Source organism: Saimiri boliviensis, chromosome 20 (assembly GCF_048565385.1).
Source record: "Saimiri boliviensis isolate mSaiBol1 chromosome 20, mSaiBol1.pri, whole genome shotgun sequence".
NCBI classification, from domain to species: domain Eukaryota; kingdom Metazoa; phylum Chordata; class Mammalia; order Primates; family Cebidae; genus Saimiri; species Saimiri boliviensis.
The window spans coordinates 14,467,389-14,484,050 of NC_133468.1; the positions used below are offsets into that span (position 1 = coordinate 14,467,389).

The 16,662-nt window shown below is 49.2% G+C and overlaps 1 protein-coding gene across 2 annotated transcripts in view; it reads left to right on the top strand.

Annotated features, from left to right (window-relative positions):
- Nucleotides 1-16,662, top strand: part of SLIT3 (slit guidance ligand 3) — a 627,330-nt gene that overhangs the window by 515,592 nt on the left and 95,076 nt on the right. For both annotated transcript variants that reach the window (XM_003936171.4, XM_010346663.3), the window contains exons 13-15: nt 2,770-2,913; nt 4,193-4,356; nt 14,965-15,115. In XM_003936171.4, coding sequence (XP_003936220.2) covers nt 2,770-2,913; nt 4,193-4,356; nt 14,965-15,115 — 459 coding nt within the window. The remainder of the gene's footprint in view (nt 1-2,769; nt 2,914-4,192; nt 4,357-14,964; nt 15,116-16,662) is intronic.

Consider the following 16,662-nt stretch of genomic DNA (forward strand, 5'->3'; position numbering starts at 1 on the left):
AATCTGGTGTGGTATGGTATGGGGCGTGTGTGTGTGTGTGTGTGTGTGTGTGTGTGTGTGTGAGAGAGAGAGAGAGAGAGAGAGAGGTATGACATTTTCCAATTTTTAAAACACAGGGAGGATTGAATAAACGTATTTTATTTATGTGGCGTGATGCAAAATGTCGCAAGAAGGATTCTATCCTCAGGCCACCAGATAGGCACCTCTGACCTGCTGTGTACTGAGTAGTTCAGCATTTCCTGACAAGATGATGTACTCAGAAGGCCCTGAATGTCAAAGTTTAGAACAAAACACTTACCATGTGTGCACTTAAAAAAAAATCAAAACACTGAGTGCTTGAAGGGTCCATTCCTGAGCCCCAGTCGCTGGGCTCTGTTGGGTCCTCTGGCTTTTCTCCCTGTTTCTCGGCTCTATCATATTTCCTTCAAGTGCCCCCAAAATGCAGTGACATTGACTAAATTTAATACATAAAGCATAGGAATTTGGTGGTGGGGGGGTGGGAGGGGATGTTGCAAAGAGTATAGACAGATAGGATGGGTAGACAAGACATTCACAAAGAAGAAACTGAGCCCTCTAGAGAACTCAATTATCGTAACCATTTCCAGCATGCTGCCTAGAAACGTGTGCGACCTGAAACATGCCCACCAAACTCTCAGCCTCAGTTTCCTCCCCTGTCACTTGTGAGGCAGGCTCTGTCCATCTGCCCAGGTTCCTGTGAGAACAGTGGGTCACTGGGAAAGCACTTGGGAAAACACAGAAAGTATTCTAGCGGTATGAGCGTTTTCTCCCCGCCAGGCAGGAGGACATCTGTGTGAACCCTTGGGACCTTGCCCGTTATTAGCCAGATTAAACAGGCAGTTCTTCTTCCACTTGTCACTGCCACAGCTGCTTGCCTGCATGCGGGTGCACCGGGACCGTGGGGAGGATGGGGCCTGCAGCAAGGGACAGGTGGCACGGATGATTTAGCACCATGGGCAGCCCCACCGTTGGCAACTGCAACCCCCCTGGGTCCTGGTATGGAGAGACTCGTGAGGCAGGCCAGCCCGGGAAGGATCTCATGGGTCATTCTCCACCAGGGAAGGGCTGAGACAGCCTCGAAAGTAAAAGTTTTGAAATTCAACATTTCTGCTTGTTTATTTTCCTCTTCCCCCAGTTTCATTTGAGAGGGGGTGAGAAATGATTTTGTGCTGGCTCCCAGGCACACCTAGTCAGTCTAGGATAAGTAAAGGTAATTCTTAGGATCTCAGTGTGCTTGACTTGCCAGCCCTGCCCTGGAAAACTGTCACCTTCATGGCATCCTCTGCTCTCCCAGATTTCCATCCAAAGGGCAGCTTCCTGTGATGCCTTTTTAGGGAGTCTGAAGAGCTGAAAACATGATCCCTCGTGGATAGGAAGCCTGACCCTGGAAGGTGTGGGGGAGATGGGTGACACCTTAGAGAAGGAAGACCCCTGCAGCTGCACAGGGGGTTTAGTGTACATCTTTATAAAGAACACGCACCAAGAAGAAAGGGAGGAATAAAACAGATGTCATCGGTGCCGTTACAGAGCTCCTAGTCCTGTGCGGAGGTAAATGATAAACAAATATCCTATAAACACAAATAGCGATGAGTGCCAGAAAGGAAGTAAACAGGGGCGTGTGGGAGACAATAACGGGGTGAGGGTCCCATTGTAGATGAGGGGGTCAGGGCAGGCCTCTCTGAGGAGGGGACTTTTGAGCTACAATGCACAGCAGGAAAAGAAGGAAGCCCTGCTGAGAGAAGGTAAAGAGGCTGTTCAAAGGTCCTAGGGAAAACTCTCCTGGTGTGTCTGAGGAACCAAAATGCAGTCAGTCGTGGGCTGGGTGCGGTGGCTCAGTCCTGTAATCCCAGCACTTTGGGAGGCCCAGCCGGGTGGATAACCTGAGGTCAAGAGTTCGAGATCAGCCTGGCCAACACGGCGAAACCCCGGCTCTACTAAAGATACAAAAATTAGCCGGGCGTGGTAGTGCATGCCTGTAATCCCAGCTACTCGGGAGGCTGAGGCAAGACAATCATGGAGGCTGCTGTGAGCTGAGATCGCGCCACTAAACTCCAGCCTGGCCGACAAGAGCAAGAATCTATCTCAAAAAAAAAAAAGCAGTGGTGGGACTTAAGGGTAGTGAGTTTTGGGTGAGTGGGATTAGGTTGAGGTTGGGGAAAGGGGCCAAGGTCAAACTATGTGGGACTCTGTGCTCTGTGTGGGTGTGCACACACGTGTGTATGAGAGAGAATCCATGTGTATGCACACATACCTGCCTACATATAATGCGGTTTTTCTGGGAGGATGACCTATAACTTTCCTCACATTGGCAATAGGATCAGTGATCCAAAAGAACTGTAAGGAATTTTCTGAATTAAATTGCCCATAGTCAGTCAACTAAAGCTCTAAAACAATTATACCAAATGATTTTTCTTTTCTTTTCGATTTCCGGAAGCTCTGAATCCTAAAACAGAAAGTGAAGCACGTGGGGTGCCTTTGCAGGTCTTCCTTCAAGGTCATGGGTGCAAAAAAAGGCGCCAAGTAATAGCAGTGCATGGGACTGTGGTGACAGTGGGTGCAGGTGCTCAGAAGTGTTTGGGGTTTCGGTAGACGCAGGAAGGCAGGTCTCGCTCTCTTTCTGTTCCTCAGCAGGAGCTCAAGGCTGCAAGGATGAGTGATGGGAGCTTTGCAGCCCATCCCCTGCAGGTGCAGCCCATGCCCCGCAGATAATTACCGGGATTAGTGAATCACCAAGCTCTCTCCTGCTTGCAGCCTCCTCAACGCCAACAAGATCAATTGCCTGCGGGTGAACACATTTCAGGACCTGCAGAACCTCAACTTGCTCTCCCTGTACGACAACAAGCTGCAGACCATCAGCAAGGGGCTCTTCGCCCCCCTGCAGTCCATCCAGACACTGTGAGTACGCTGCCTCAGGTGCCAGTGGGTGCCCAAGCAGCAGGAGACCCAAATGCCCATCATGGAAAACACCCGAATGGGGGCGCGACAAGCATATCCAGGAGGAGTTCTAGAGCCTGCAGTGAAGCTAGAATCATACAAATAGGAATAGCTTATCTGTACCAAGCTCTTACACGGTGCTTGACACCACATGGAGTATTTATCCTTTTTTAAAGTCCTTAAGCCTCACAACCACCCTATTTGATGCTGTTATTATCCCTCGTGTCTATGGAAGGAAACCAAGGCATAGAATGCTTAGGTAACTTCCTCAAGGTCACACAGCTAGCAATGAGCAGGTTTTGAATCCAGGCAAAGGAGGTCCGGAGCTACCTTCATAACCCCTGTGGTCACTGTATTCCGAGCAGACTCCATTTCTGCAAACGGCACACTCCCACCCACCCTGTAAAACCAAGCCTCTGAGGTGGGCACTCTTCCTCTTTGGGAAGTATTTCCTCGCTTTCATCCACTACAGATCTTCATAAACATTTTACTTAAATAGATGACATCCAAGTACAGATTTCAGCCCATTTTCTAATGGCTCCAGCCTCAGGCATAGACCCCAGCCCCACGCCCAAGCCTGCAATTAGACTGGGGGCTCCTGGAGACCCTGTAAGTCATCTGATGCTTATTGTCCCTGTAGCCAGAGACAGGAAGCAAGACACAGTAAGAGCAGTGGTCATATATTGACACCGACCACGTGCCAAACACTGTGTTCCGTGCTTCACAGTTTTTCTTACTGAGCCAGGGGAAGCAAGACCCATGGTTCTCTTAACGATGATACGGATAATTACAATACCCGATGCTATATATGGAACACCCACCATATGCCAGGCGCCGTGCCAGCTGCTTTATGTGCCTAGTGTCACCGAGCTTAGAGAAATAAACTGCATTCTATCCCAAGTGTAAACTCTAAGCCTGCAACTTGGTTTGCCTGTCAGAATCACTGTGGGTAAGAGTAGAAGCGGTCAGTGGTGGATCCTGCCCCAAGTGGGAAGAGCTGGGAGACCGATTCCCCACACCAGATGCTAGCTGCATCGGCGACTATCTTTTGCAGACCCCCTCTTTAAGCCCTATCTGAAACTAGCACCCCCGCCAAGGCCTCCTGGGGTGATGAAATGGCGGTGGTCGGGGGAGGCATCCTTGCACTGGATTGCCAGGGGCCCAGTGCAAGGCAGGGTGGCGATGGTGGAGGATCGAGACACGCTGGCGCTCCTGATTAACGGCCCCATCCCTCTCACAGCCACTTAGCCCAAAACCCATTTGTGTGCGACTGCCACTTGAAGTGGCTGGCTGACTACCTCCAGGACAACCCCATTGAGACAAGCGGGGCCCGCTGCAGCAGCCCACGCCGACTCGCCAACAAGCGCATCAGCCAGATCAAGAGCAAGAAGTTCCGCTGCTCAGGTAATCAGGTTACGGGGCTGGGCCCCGCTTTCTGACTCAGAATACAGCAACCCCAGAGAGGCCAGTAATCCAATCTGGAGGACAGCGAGCGCTGTAATGGCTCCTGGGGAGCATCTTTGCAAATTAAATTGGGAAAATTCAGTTAGCCCTGCAGAAAACCAATTACCTTATGGATTTAAAATAAAACACACAGAGACACACACACACACACACAGACACACACAAAATAAAAGCATGGGGAGGGGGAGGCAGTTGCAGGGGAGACAGAACTCACGCAGCAGCGTGTCTCTAAGAGCTAGGTAGAAGGTGGGGCTGGGGCAGCCTTTGCACAAGTGCCTGGTACAGGCTAAGATTTATTTTTTTCGTTTCCAAAGGGCAAATCGAGAAATAAATATAGCTCAGGCGAGGCTACAGACGGTGTGTAATCTTGGGGACCTCCCACTCCCCTCGGAGACAAACGGTGGTACAACCCTTTGACCACAGTATATTATAGGTTTCACATGTTCACGAATAGCACTTTCCCTAGCTCTCTTGTCCACCACAGACTACTGTGTTCTGAGTATGGAGAGAACGGTTAAGAGTCGTGCTTGGGAAGAAACAAAGCCTTGTTCTTCTGTGCCCAGGATCTCTCTAGAAACCTTCCTTCTCACTGCACCCAGGAAGGACGTGGGGGAGAACAGCAGGGGAATTCTCAGCCCATCTGGGAAAGAGCAGTAGCTCTCCTTGACCCGACAGCTACATTAACAGGCAGTTAAAAATTACTATCATTTGTGTCCTTTTCTTCTGGAAAAAAAAATCGCCAAACTGCGTTGTGCCCCCAGTGGTGAGAGATTGATCACGCAAAGCGCCGAGGTGGGTTGTAGCCAACCCTCACCTTCTGTCTGGCAGCAAGAGCAGTTCTTCCCCTGCCCAGGAGCGTCTGATGCCAGCGAGTCTTCCTGGGGAGCATCCCGGTGTGGGGAGAGGTCACTGGGAGAAGACCAGCAGGTGGACTTCTGCTTCTCATAACATCTTCTTGTCCTTTAAGTCAAACTCTTTAGCCAAGGTCTCCAGAATGATAAACTTCAGCTCTTAAAAGTTTGTTAACAGAAACAAATACCTTGGGAGGGCCTGGAGATAATGCAGGGACTTTGTGGCACTGTGGGAAGTTGGTACCAATTTGCCTTCGCTAGAATGATGATGTCGATTACGAAAGCAATCTTTCACCTGTGATGAGCATGGTGCTGAAGGCCTCTAGTCTTGTTTCAGTGGTCCTGGGAAGTCAGTAGGAGAGGCCTTCGCTCTAAAGGAGAGGGAACTGAGGGTTTAGAGGTGAAGGGCCCTCCACCGTCACAAGCCAGCAAACAGCAGAGGCAGGACTGAACCTCAGGTTCGTTTTGCTCCTCACACCACGCAGCATCTAGGAGAGAAGGAGTATTTGGGAAGGACATTAAGCTGCTTGGATGACCTCCTTCCCTGGTCTCATGGCTCCCACCCCTACCCATTCCCTGAACACTGTCCTCAGGATCCTTCCTGGGCCTGGCAACATCTCTGGAAAGAAAATCTCACCCAAGGCACTTCGTCCTTTCCCCAGGCCCTTTCCGTATGACTCAGGCCTCTATTCTTACCATTGTCTGGCCAGAGCTGAGTTAATTAGCTCTGACAAGCAGTGGTACTCACAAAGAGGGGCAGTGAGAGCCAGAGGAGGGCAGGGTATTGTCCGCCAATCTTGATGACCCTTCAGTCTCATAAGTATCCTGTTAATACCTTGGACCCCAGATGGATGCCGCGGCCCTGCATGGCACAGCAGGGAAAGAGTCAGTTTAGGATCCAAGGACTGGTGTCTCCCCAGGATCACAGTCTTGGCAATTTCCTAGGCATGACTGTGGGCTGGTGTTGCAGGTAGCAAGGTAGCGGTGGGGTTATAGAAAGAACTAAGTAGGAGAAAAGGAAAATGGAAAGTGGACCTAAGGAGTGGTAGAGCTTAGTTCTAACTCTGGCTCCGCCACTGTCTTCCTACCTGTAGATCTATAGCAGGCGTCCCCAAACTACAGCCCGAGGGCCACATGTGGCCCCCTGAGGCCATTTATCCGGCCCCCCGCCACACTTCAGGAAGGGGCACCTCTTTCATTGGTGGTCATTGAGAGGAGCACAGTGTGTGGCGGCCCTCCAACTGTCTGAGGGACAGTGAACTGGCCCCCTGTGTAAAAAGTTTGGGGACGCCTGATCTATAGGATCCTGGCTGCTTTTCCTATGTGGGGGAGGGGTGGTTGAACATTTTAAAAAAGAAACAGGGAGAAGGGGCTGGGATCTTGGATTGACTCTGTCTAAAATATCTTTAAAAAGAAAAAATCAATACTAAGCAGAAAGATTATTCCTAAAAAGTAGAGATGTTTGGAGCCAGCATGAGCCTGACGCATAGCACTCTGTGTGCTTTTATTTTATGTCGTTGCAAAGAAAGCATGACTCCTGAGCTCCAAAGGCCTCAGCTTTGAGAAACACGGGGTTCCAGACCTGCCTTGGCCTTGAAGGGAAAAGAAAAAAAAAACAAAAACAAAAACAAAAAAAAAACATAGATTTAAACTCTGTGTTTCCAGGAAGCTCCAGAAGAAAGAAGGGAGGGGCAGGTGACACAGACTGGATGTGACAGATAATAACTCTGTATTTTACTTTCTCCTAAAAGCACCCCCATTGAAAAGACAGCTGATGTAATTAGGAGGCAATTTGAGGGCTGCTCCATAATGCATCCTGCCCCTCCTTAGGCAGGGCGTCTGGTTTCCCAGCTGCCTGTGTCTGCTTCTCTCTATCAGCTGCATCCGCCGCCTTGGGCAGCAAGATCAGCTTCAAGGTGGATACTGCTGGCTGGCACATCTGACCATCAGATTAAGTCCTCCTGAAAAGGCTCCATCTGGCTGCCTGGGACCCCAAGCCCACCCCTGGGAGCACTTGGCCGTTGCAGGGTGCTGCTGTCTGTCTTCCCTCATGCCTTCTCGATTTATATGAGAAGAAACTTGTTGAAAAGTACAGAGGGTGGTGATGCAGTGTGTCCAAAGAGGGCAAACAGCAAGACAGCACTCAAGAAATGACAGAATTTTTAGAGGCCTTAGAGATCATCCAGTTTATTCTAGAGATGGATGCATTGAGGTCCGCACAGCAGCAAAATCTTATCTAAGGTATTGAGTATTATTTTCAGGGCAAGATCTGAAACCCAGGACTTCTGACATACTGTGAAGACTCTTGATAATTTACCTACAAATCCTTCTATTTCTTTTTGTAGAAAGAAAGCAAAGAGAAAGAAAAATAGATTTTAAGGCTTGGTGAGGGCGGGGGTTTGCATGAACGGGTTAGATTTTCCCTGCTCTGCTACCAGGGTCCTAATCAAACTCAAATTTTAAGACCCAGAACCAGAGTGTTCACAGAGCCCTGCACAGCCGTGTCAAAGCAGAGCGGAGTCCAGATTGTAGTGGCTGACTCTAGTGCACGTTGTGGGAGGGTTAGGAAGGAGGAGAGGCCAGACCCAGAGCTGTGGCCGGCTCCTCCTAACTGGTCCATCATGGCAGACAACCTATGCACTGTTGAGATGCTGAGACCATCTAGAGCATACACCCTGTCCCGAAAACCCATAATGGAAGAACGCTGATACTGGCCCTCATGTCAGAGGTCAGTCAGAGAGGGTCTCAGTCACCTGGCCTTAGCTGGAGTTTCTTCAAGACGCACATCTCCAGCCCAATTCCAAGTGGGAGGAAGTCCCAAGTCAGCAAGTGCATGGAAACTGACCCTGATCTATCACGGTTAGGAATATAAAAACTGAATACCCTCACCTGGGCCCTTGGCATCCTGACAGTAGTTATTGGTTCATCCTGCTCACTCCCATAATTTCCAGCCAAAGAAGAGAGCAAGAAATCAAGAAGGACCCCAGAATTCAGTGTCTTCCCCTCAGACTCATCAGTTGGCTTTCCTTTCCTTCCTTTTCTTAGTCTAAAAGAGGCCCTTCATCATGAGGCTCACTGGCCGCCATCTCTGTGAAAATCAGTGTTCTCAAACAACAACTGTGATTGCAGGTTTCTCAATCCAAACCGTCAGGCCCCATTGGTTTTCCTGTCTTTCTCTCTAGCTCAAGACAGAGAGTATTTTCTTTTGACACTGCACTACTCCTATATTAAACCTCAAATGATCTGGGATGCGTGTTTATCAGCCACAGCATTTCTGGTGAGCCCAAAGGATATTAAGGAGACTCCTGAACTGTAGAATGTCAAAGGGGGCTTTTTCCTAAAGAAGAGTGTTGAAGATTTGCGAGACCACTGGGAACTATGGATTGTCTCTTGATTTAAGGGGATAGAGGAATGACTGTGATGGAAACACTCAGCTGTTGAGGGGGTTGGGCCTACGTTGCAAAGCATGCAGAAGATATTTTGCTAAGTTTAATGTCTTGTCAGACCAACTGGTGTGACTGAATGGAGTTTAGAGGCTCAATTCAGGCATGTGATAGGATCACAGATGTCTGAGTGTTCTTTCATTCCTTGGGAAGGAACCATGCTGCCCTGAAGCTCCTGCGTGTGGGCATCCCGTGATTTCCCTCCTGTTCTTCTCCCTTCCTACTGTGTCTCCCCTGGGGTGGGGCACAGGGGCAGCGGGGCTGCTATCTTCGGAAGTGTTCCAGTGGAACCCCACTCCTGGTACTAATCACGCTCAGTGGGGGCCTGCTCCGGCTTCCGCTTCTCCACGCTGCTTCCTCTGAGCGCTCCTGTCCTCTCTCTGATGCTGCTTCCTGACCTTGACTCTGACCAGTCTCTGCGGGGCTTTCCTTTGTGCTTGATCTAACCATGTGGTGGAACGATGGAAACGGAACATGGTTCTGTCAAGCACCGCGGAAAGCACCGTGCTCTCCTGCAGCATGGCCCGCCACCGCCGCCACCACCGCTGGACACCTCTCCTCTGCTCTGGAGCACCGCAGCCCACCACCTGCCAGACCCACCTCTCCCAGTCTCAACTCACCAAGGGCAGGAGGGTAGGAGTCTTAAAGGATGCAGGCACAGGGGGAAATGGGTCTGGAGAAGCACAATGGGGCCCAACTAAGATCTGTATCCATATCTCCTTCCCAGAATGGAGTCACCCTCCCCTCAATCTAGTCTGGATGCCAGACAAGGAGTGATAACTAGGTTCAAGCTCAGAAACGATTGTGTCTCTTCTTCCATCGGAAGGGAACAAGTAGACCCAAGGCGTATGCCTCATGGTTTCATGGGAGAGTCCCAACCCAGAGTCATTTTTCCAAATGGCAGCTAACCCAAAGGGGAATTCCTACTGCTTGTGACCCCCCTACCCCTCCCACCACCACCTTTATTGGTATTCACGTCATTTGAAATGAATGTGAGCATGAGAATGGGTGAAACTGGTGTGAGTCTGAGACTTTGGGTCTAGCCTGAGGTTCCTTCTGAACCTCACTCCCATGCTTTATGAAAACTCTATCTCTGAACCCCATGAAACCTAAAGTCTAGTCTGTTTCTTTGACCTTCAAAGTTCAGTTAATACAGAGGTGCTGGACTCCTTATCTCGTGCTAGTTCAGTTTCAGGGGAGGGGAGTATATGTGAATGTGGAAACCTGCTATCTCTGATAATAAAGAGAGGGATCTTGGTACCTCTTATTTTGCTTGTTTCTTGATAAATCCCAGACCCAGTGTAACCAGAAGATTGTGTTGTTCATTCCTGTCCTGGAGTCTTTGTCCTATCCTGCAAGAGAAAGCTAAGGTGGGAACCAAAGCCTAGCTCCAGAACTAGGAGCTGAGACCTGGGCCCCCATCATGAGGTGTTATTACCTCCTCCATCTGAGGTTACCCTTCAGAACCAGGAGCCCAACCATTGCTGAGTAATTTTTTTTTTAACATATATTGAGTGCTTGTTATAGGCCAGGTAGTGAATTGTTCCACATCATTACCTTGTTTAATGTTCACTAAATCTAAAGTCCCATTTTCCAGATGAGGATATTGAGGCTCAGAGAGGTTAACTAACTTACCCAGGGTCATCTGACTCAAGAATGGCTGCATTGTACTGCTTTAATACCCACTTTCTCAGCTGTGGACAACCCCATTGCCTGGAATTAGAATTTTTTTTTTTTTTTTTGAGATGGAATTTCACTCGTTCCCCAGGCTGGAGTGCAGTGGCAAGATCGCAGCTCACTGCAGCCTCTGCCACCCAGGTTCAAGTAATTCGCCTGTCTCAGCCTCCCCAGTAGCTGGGATTACAGGTGCCCGGCTAATTTTTGTGATTTTTAGTAGAGACAGGGTTTCGCCATGTTGGCCAGGCTGGTCTTGAACTCCTGACCTCAGGTGATCCACTCGGCTCAGCCTCCCAAAGTGCCGGAATTACAGGCATGACCCACCATGCCCAGTCCCGAAATAGAACATTTTAAAAACCTTGATTTGATAGGGACTTGAAATTTTTTAAACTCTCCCTTTCAGGCTTTCATCTGTTAATAGAAAGGACTTGGGTAAGAAAGAGAGAAAGCATTATTTAAATGGCTCTTCCTCTCCAGCATGGACGCACAAAGATCCCGTTTAACACAGAGCAAATCCTCTAGCCTGGAGAAGTTAGTTCCCTTTCCCCCTTACAGAGAGGAGCATTCCGAGGTCTTCAGCACTGCCCTCAACGTGGCTGGGCCCAGGCCTCTGGGAGTGGGTCCATAATGTTGCCCTTCCATCAGTGCTTTACTGGCCTCACAGCCACAGGCTGTGGTGAGGCAGTGCCAGCCTCAGACCGTGGGTATTTCCCTCTGTTTTCAGACAGATGGCTGCACTCATAATAGACTCCAATGGGGATAGTTTACTAGGACAGCTCCCTGCCCAACTGGTGACCAAACTCCTAGTGAAACAGTTGGCATCTTCCAGCCACTGGCAGCTGGTCCCCCAGCCTTGCCCATGAGCGGATGTCTGTGTGCCTGGCAATGTTCTCCTGAGTCATTCATCACTTATGACCCTTTGCTTATTCATGTCACTGTCTTTTCAAGCTGATGAGGCCTGACAGGCCTTAACGTTCCCCCCCGATTCCTCTACCTGCTGCTTTCCTCCTTTCTTTTATTCCACTCATCTTAGGGATATTGGGAATAGGGAGGAGAGCTCTGAACACATAAGTTAGCAGGTTCACGATGATCCATTAACAATGAATTTACAAAGCCCAATCAGCAAACTGGCTGCCCAAAGGATGATACAAAATACATACTGTTGATGGCAGCAACCATCCTGGCTGGACCTGGTGCTGGCCTCTGATCCCAACCCAGCCAAGTCCATTCAAAGCATGGGAGCTTGGCTCCCTACCTGTCCCACACCCCTGGTCATCCAGATGTGACATGTGTTCCTCCTGGGAAGTGGCTGTAGGGCAGGGATGGATAATAAAATTGTGTTGCTGTGAATTTCCACCTCCTACCCCCACCGCCCGTCTATTAAAGCTTGTCTGTGATCACGGACCAAGTGTCGTTGTTCTGAGCTGCCTGTGAAAGGGGAGGAGGGCTCCAGGGGCAGGAGCAGGCAAGATGCCAGATGACATCAGCTCTTCCAGTTTCAGCTGAGGTTGAGTTATATGGCCCTTCTTCAAATCCTCTGGGATCTCTTCTGTCTGAACTCACCCCAAAGAGAAGAAGCAACAGCCTATTGCAGTTGGTCCTCTACTACTAAGTATTTCTGGCAGTGACAAATATGCATGGAGATTGAAATTGACTTTTAAAGCTCTGGAAAAGTTAAAAATACTTTTGGGTAGTTATGAGCATTAGGCATAACAAATGGCTCTGAGAAACCCTGGGTAGTTTCGGTAATGAAATAGGAAGTGATGGAGATGGCATTTCGGGCTGGCTCTGACTGGGGAAACGAACTTTTTCGGTTATGTACATAGGCTGTTATGAACATTTCTGGCTCCCACTTGTATAAAATATCACATTCTGACCCCCTTGTTATTACAAACCAGGGCAATAACAAAAACAGCAGGGGGAAAATGCTGGAAAGAACACATTAGTCGATCGAATCTAATTGCAAAATCATTTCATTAAAATGGGTCAGCGGCTCCATTGCAGAGGTCCACCAGTTATAATCTAACTGTACTACTGAGAGCGATTCCTGCTAACTACAGGCTGCTCTCACCTTGATTAAAATGAAAATGCATTTAATAGGCGGCTGTCCCCAGCCACAGCCCAGCCGGTGCACGCCTCCAGGCTCGTAGCCTTTAAGAGCAAACTGTGCTTCCTCCTGTCTTTCTGCCTTTGATCAGCCGTCAGGGTTCCTTCGCTGTGCAAGGATCCCATTATAGACACGTTGTGAAGGAAAAATCTCTGTGTGTGTGTGCAGTGCCCCTTCGTGCCGTCACTCTCTGGATGCACTGGTGCAGAGAACAAGAGAAGGTAGTCACCTAACAGGGTTTGCAAAATGAAAAACGTGCCCGGGATTCAGCACGCTGATGGGTGTGGAAGAAAAGGGTACAGGTCACAATTACCAAGTGGGACGAAGCTGGCAAACCAAAGGCAGGAAATTTGCATCATACATTGAACCAGGAAGCCACTTAAATGACTGTGGGGATATGTGCACGGCTTTTGCTCACACAAGTTTAGGGGTAGAAGGGAAGATGAAGGGATGGAGAGAGAGCAGAAAAGGAAAGGAAGACAGATCCAGGCTTCTGACCCCCTGTCTTAGGTAGAGAGTGTTACTTCAGAATCAAAGAACCACCAAGTTCATTCCCAATCAATTACCATAGGGAGATCATGAGAGGCGAGCCAAACTAAGAGCACAGAAGCGATCTGCGTCCTGTCCCACCCACCACAGCCCACTGCGGAGAAAGACCCCATTCAGTCTACCTGCACCAAGTATGGCTATAAGATCATTCCCACAAGGACCTGGGAAAACCTCTGGGGAGAAACCTATTCTCAGCACAGCATGTTAACCACGTGGAGCCAGGCAGCAGCCTGCCCAGACTGAGGGACCTGTGCTGCTCAGTTTCCTCATCAATAAAATAGAGTTATCCTAACCTCAGAATGTTGCAAGGATTAAATGAGATCATCCATTTGAAATGGGAAGAATAGTGCCTGGTTCAGTACATGTTCCATAAATGGCCACTGCTACTGCCAGCTACACTCGTGTTTTCACAGCCTGCGAGCTGCCAAACCTTCTGCCAGGTTGTAGAAAAAAGCAGTGCTGGAGTCACAAGCATCCATACAACTCCTGAGGCTCGCTACCTCCTTAATCTTCCTTTCATCTGCACAAGAGCCCCCGGAAGATAAGAGCAGTTATTTGATTCCCATTTTACATGGAGAGAGACTGAGACCAGTAGGTGCCAACGCCTGAGCAAACCTGTGCTCCCTTCTGCTGAAACGCATGAAAAGCTAATGCTCCTAATGCAAATAAGAACACCAAGTTGCCTCACCTAGTGGAACAAACAAACAATGTTCACATTCTCTGAAATCCTTCCGAATACTCTTGTACAGGACACGCAGGTGCTAATGACACCCGACTCATGCACTGGACAAATGCGGACCCAACTCTTGTTCTGCACCTCTCATTGTGCTAGCAAAGTGTTGAGGGTGAAAGGATGAAGAGAACCTGGCCCCATCAATAAGCTTATGTCTGACAGGAGAACCGAAGCTCCCTCAGGTCCCTCCAGCATGATTCCAGGTCTCACAGAGGTTTGCCCAGGTGCCCATGGACCATTAGTGATCATTGATACTCCCCGAGGCATCTCTCAGAGACATTAGATTGCTGGTCCTGTTACCATGACTGCAACTTCAGGAGAAATTCCTTTTCAAAACAGCACACAGCTCCAACTTTCAGTTCATGGAACTCACCTTTCACTGTACTTAACAGAGGCCAAATTTGACCCTTGCGTACATTTTGCTCATCTTCACAGTGTTTAAATTGGAATTTATTACCAATATTGTTTAAATATATGGATTTTCTTTTTTAAAAACAAACAAAAAAGAAACATCAGGCAACCCTGAGCCAAATTTCCAAGCATTAAGGCTGTAGCTCCAATTCCCCAGGTTCCCAACCCTCATTATTGTCTTCCCAATCTTACAGTCAGCTGTTAATGGTCATTTATCTCCCGTGTGCTTGGCCTGCACTCGTTTTACTACCTGCTGGGGTAATAAAGGTCCCTGAGTTCGCAACCCTTTCCCATAACTTATTCCTACCCCTGGCTTAGCCCCCATCAAAGTATCATCAAAATCTTGTCATTTGGAATGTTTAGAGGGTCCATGAATGATCGGAGTCGTGGAGCAGGTAGCCCCCCTAAAACTGTAGACTGAATTCTGTACACATGCACCAAGGAGCACTTCCGCGAGAAAAACATTCATAACCGACATCAGCTTCTCAAAAAGTTCTGTGACCCCCACCGAAAAGCATAAGGGCCTGTGGATCTTGAGGCTGGTCTCCCTGAGGATGGTGATGAATAACAAAGACTCATGGGAAGGAAGCAGTAAGGCTGGGGGCAGGGAAAGCACCAGCAAGGTGTCCGTATAGCGAGGGCAAGGCCGTGTCTGTCACATGACCCCCAACACCCCTTAACTCATTCTCCCTCTCTGTCTCCCACCCCCACGACCCACAACCTGGGCTCTGTGTGGAACCTGGGTGACGCTGACGTCCCCTCTTTGGCCCCTCCCAGGCTCCGAGGATTACCGCAGCAGGTTCAGCAGCGAGTGCTTCATGGACCTCGTGTGCCCTGAGAAGTGCCGCTGCGAGGGCACTATTGTGGACTGCTCCAACCAGAAGCTGGCCCGCGTCCCAAGCCACCTCCCTGAATACGTCACCGACCTGTAAGTCCAACCTCGGCATGAACTCCCTATTCCCCACACGCTGGTCACCCACGGCCAGCATGGGCAAGGTCTCCTGGAGGTGAACCCCTCCTGGCTCAGTCACGTGGTGCTTGTTGGCTGTCTTTTCCATACTGGTCTGAAGGCAGCTACTCGGGCATCTCCTGTGGACAGCTTGCTTGCAAATAGAGACAGTTCATTCCTTCATTCTACAAATGTTTTCTGAACACCGTGAATGTGAGCCGGCATCGTGCTAGGCGCACCCGTTTCTACGTCAGGACAGAGCACATAGTCCCTGCCAGCCCTTATGGAGCTTACAGTAAAACCAGAAATTGGGGTGTTAAATAAAGAATTGGAATGAAGTGAGAAAAAACTAGAATGATTAAATATATCTGAGCCTCTGATTAGCCATGTTAATAAAGCGATGTGTTGGTTTATCAAAAAAAAAAAAAAAAAAAAAACTAAAAAATTATAGCTGGGCCAAGCGTGGTGGGTTATGCCTGTAATCCCAACCCTTTGGGAGGCCAAGGGGAGAGGCTCACTTGAGGCCAGGATTCAGGACTATCAGGGCAACATAGGGAGACCCCACTCCCCAACTCCAGTCTCTACAAAAAAAAACAAACAAACAAACAAACAAAAAAAAACAAATTTAATCAGATGGGCATGGTAGTAGCATGCACCTGTAGTCCCAGCTACTAGAGAGGCTGAAGCAGGAGAATCGCATGAGCCTAGGAATTCGAGGCCGCAGCGAGCTATGATCATACCATTGCACTCCAGCCTGGGCCACAGAGTAAGACTCGGTCTCTGAAAGAAAATCTTTTTTAATTAAAAGAATTTTTTTTGAGTTATAGCCTCATGGAGGGCAAAGGCACAGCATGTGGGGACTGATAGACATGGGGCTGACACCTGACTCTGGCAGGCTTCCTAAGATGAGGCCATTTGCTCCTCAGATCTGGGACTCAGTTTCTTAACTGTCAAAGGGAGAGATAATTAGTGCCTCCCTCCTAGGGTGGTTGGGGAGATGAAGAAAGAGGATGCAGGCATGGAACTCATCTTGAATCCTGGCACAGAGTAAGCTCTGGATGCGTGGTGGCGATCTACATTATTATTATTGTTTTGTCCTCTCTAACTTCACAAGACATCAGAGGACATAGCAAGGCCCCTTTCCCTGCCCTGCTGCTCTCCCTGAGTGCCTGTGAAGTTCCTGAGCTGCTTCTGGTAGAAGGAAGTGTTTAGGAAGGAGCTGAGGGGCTTGGAGGATGGGGAGACCCTGGAGAAACCTTCCTGCGGTATGTCTACAAAATCAAAGCAGATCCTTAATAATTGATGGGTACGGAGACCATGCATGCCCGTGCAGAGTATTCAGAGTGTCCCCTACACCCCAGCCCAAGGAGGCTTCCTCCAAGAGAAGGAGGAAGTAGCTGATCCTCTGTCTTTCACCCTATTTGCGTATGCCTCCCCCACCCGCTGGGCCCCTCTGTTGACCAGACAGATGCCAAAGCTACCGATGGCTCTGTGGGCCTTCACCGAGTGTGAGGTTCAGGGTGGCA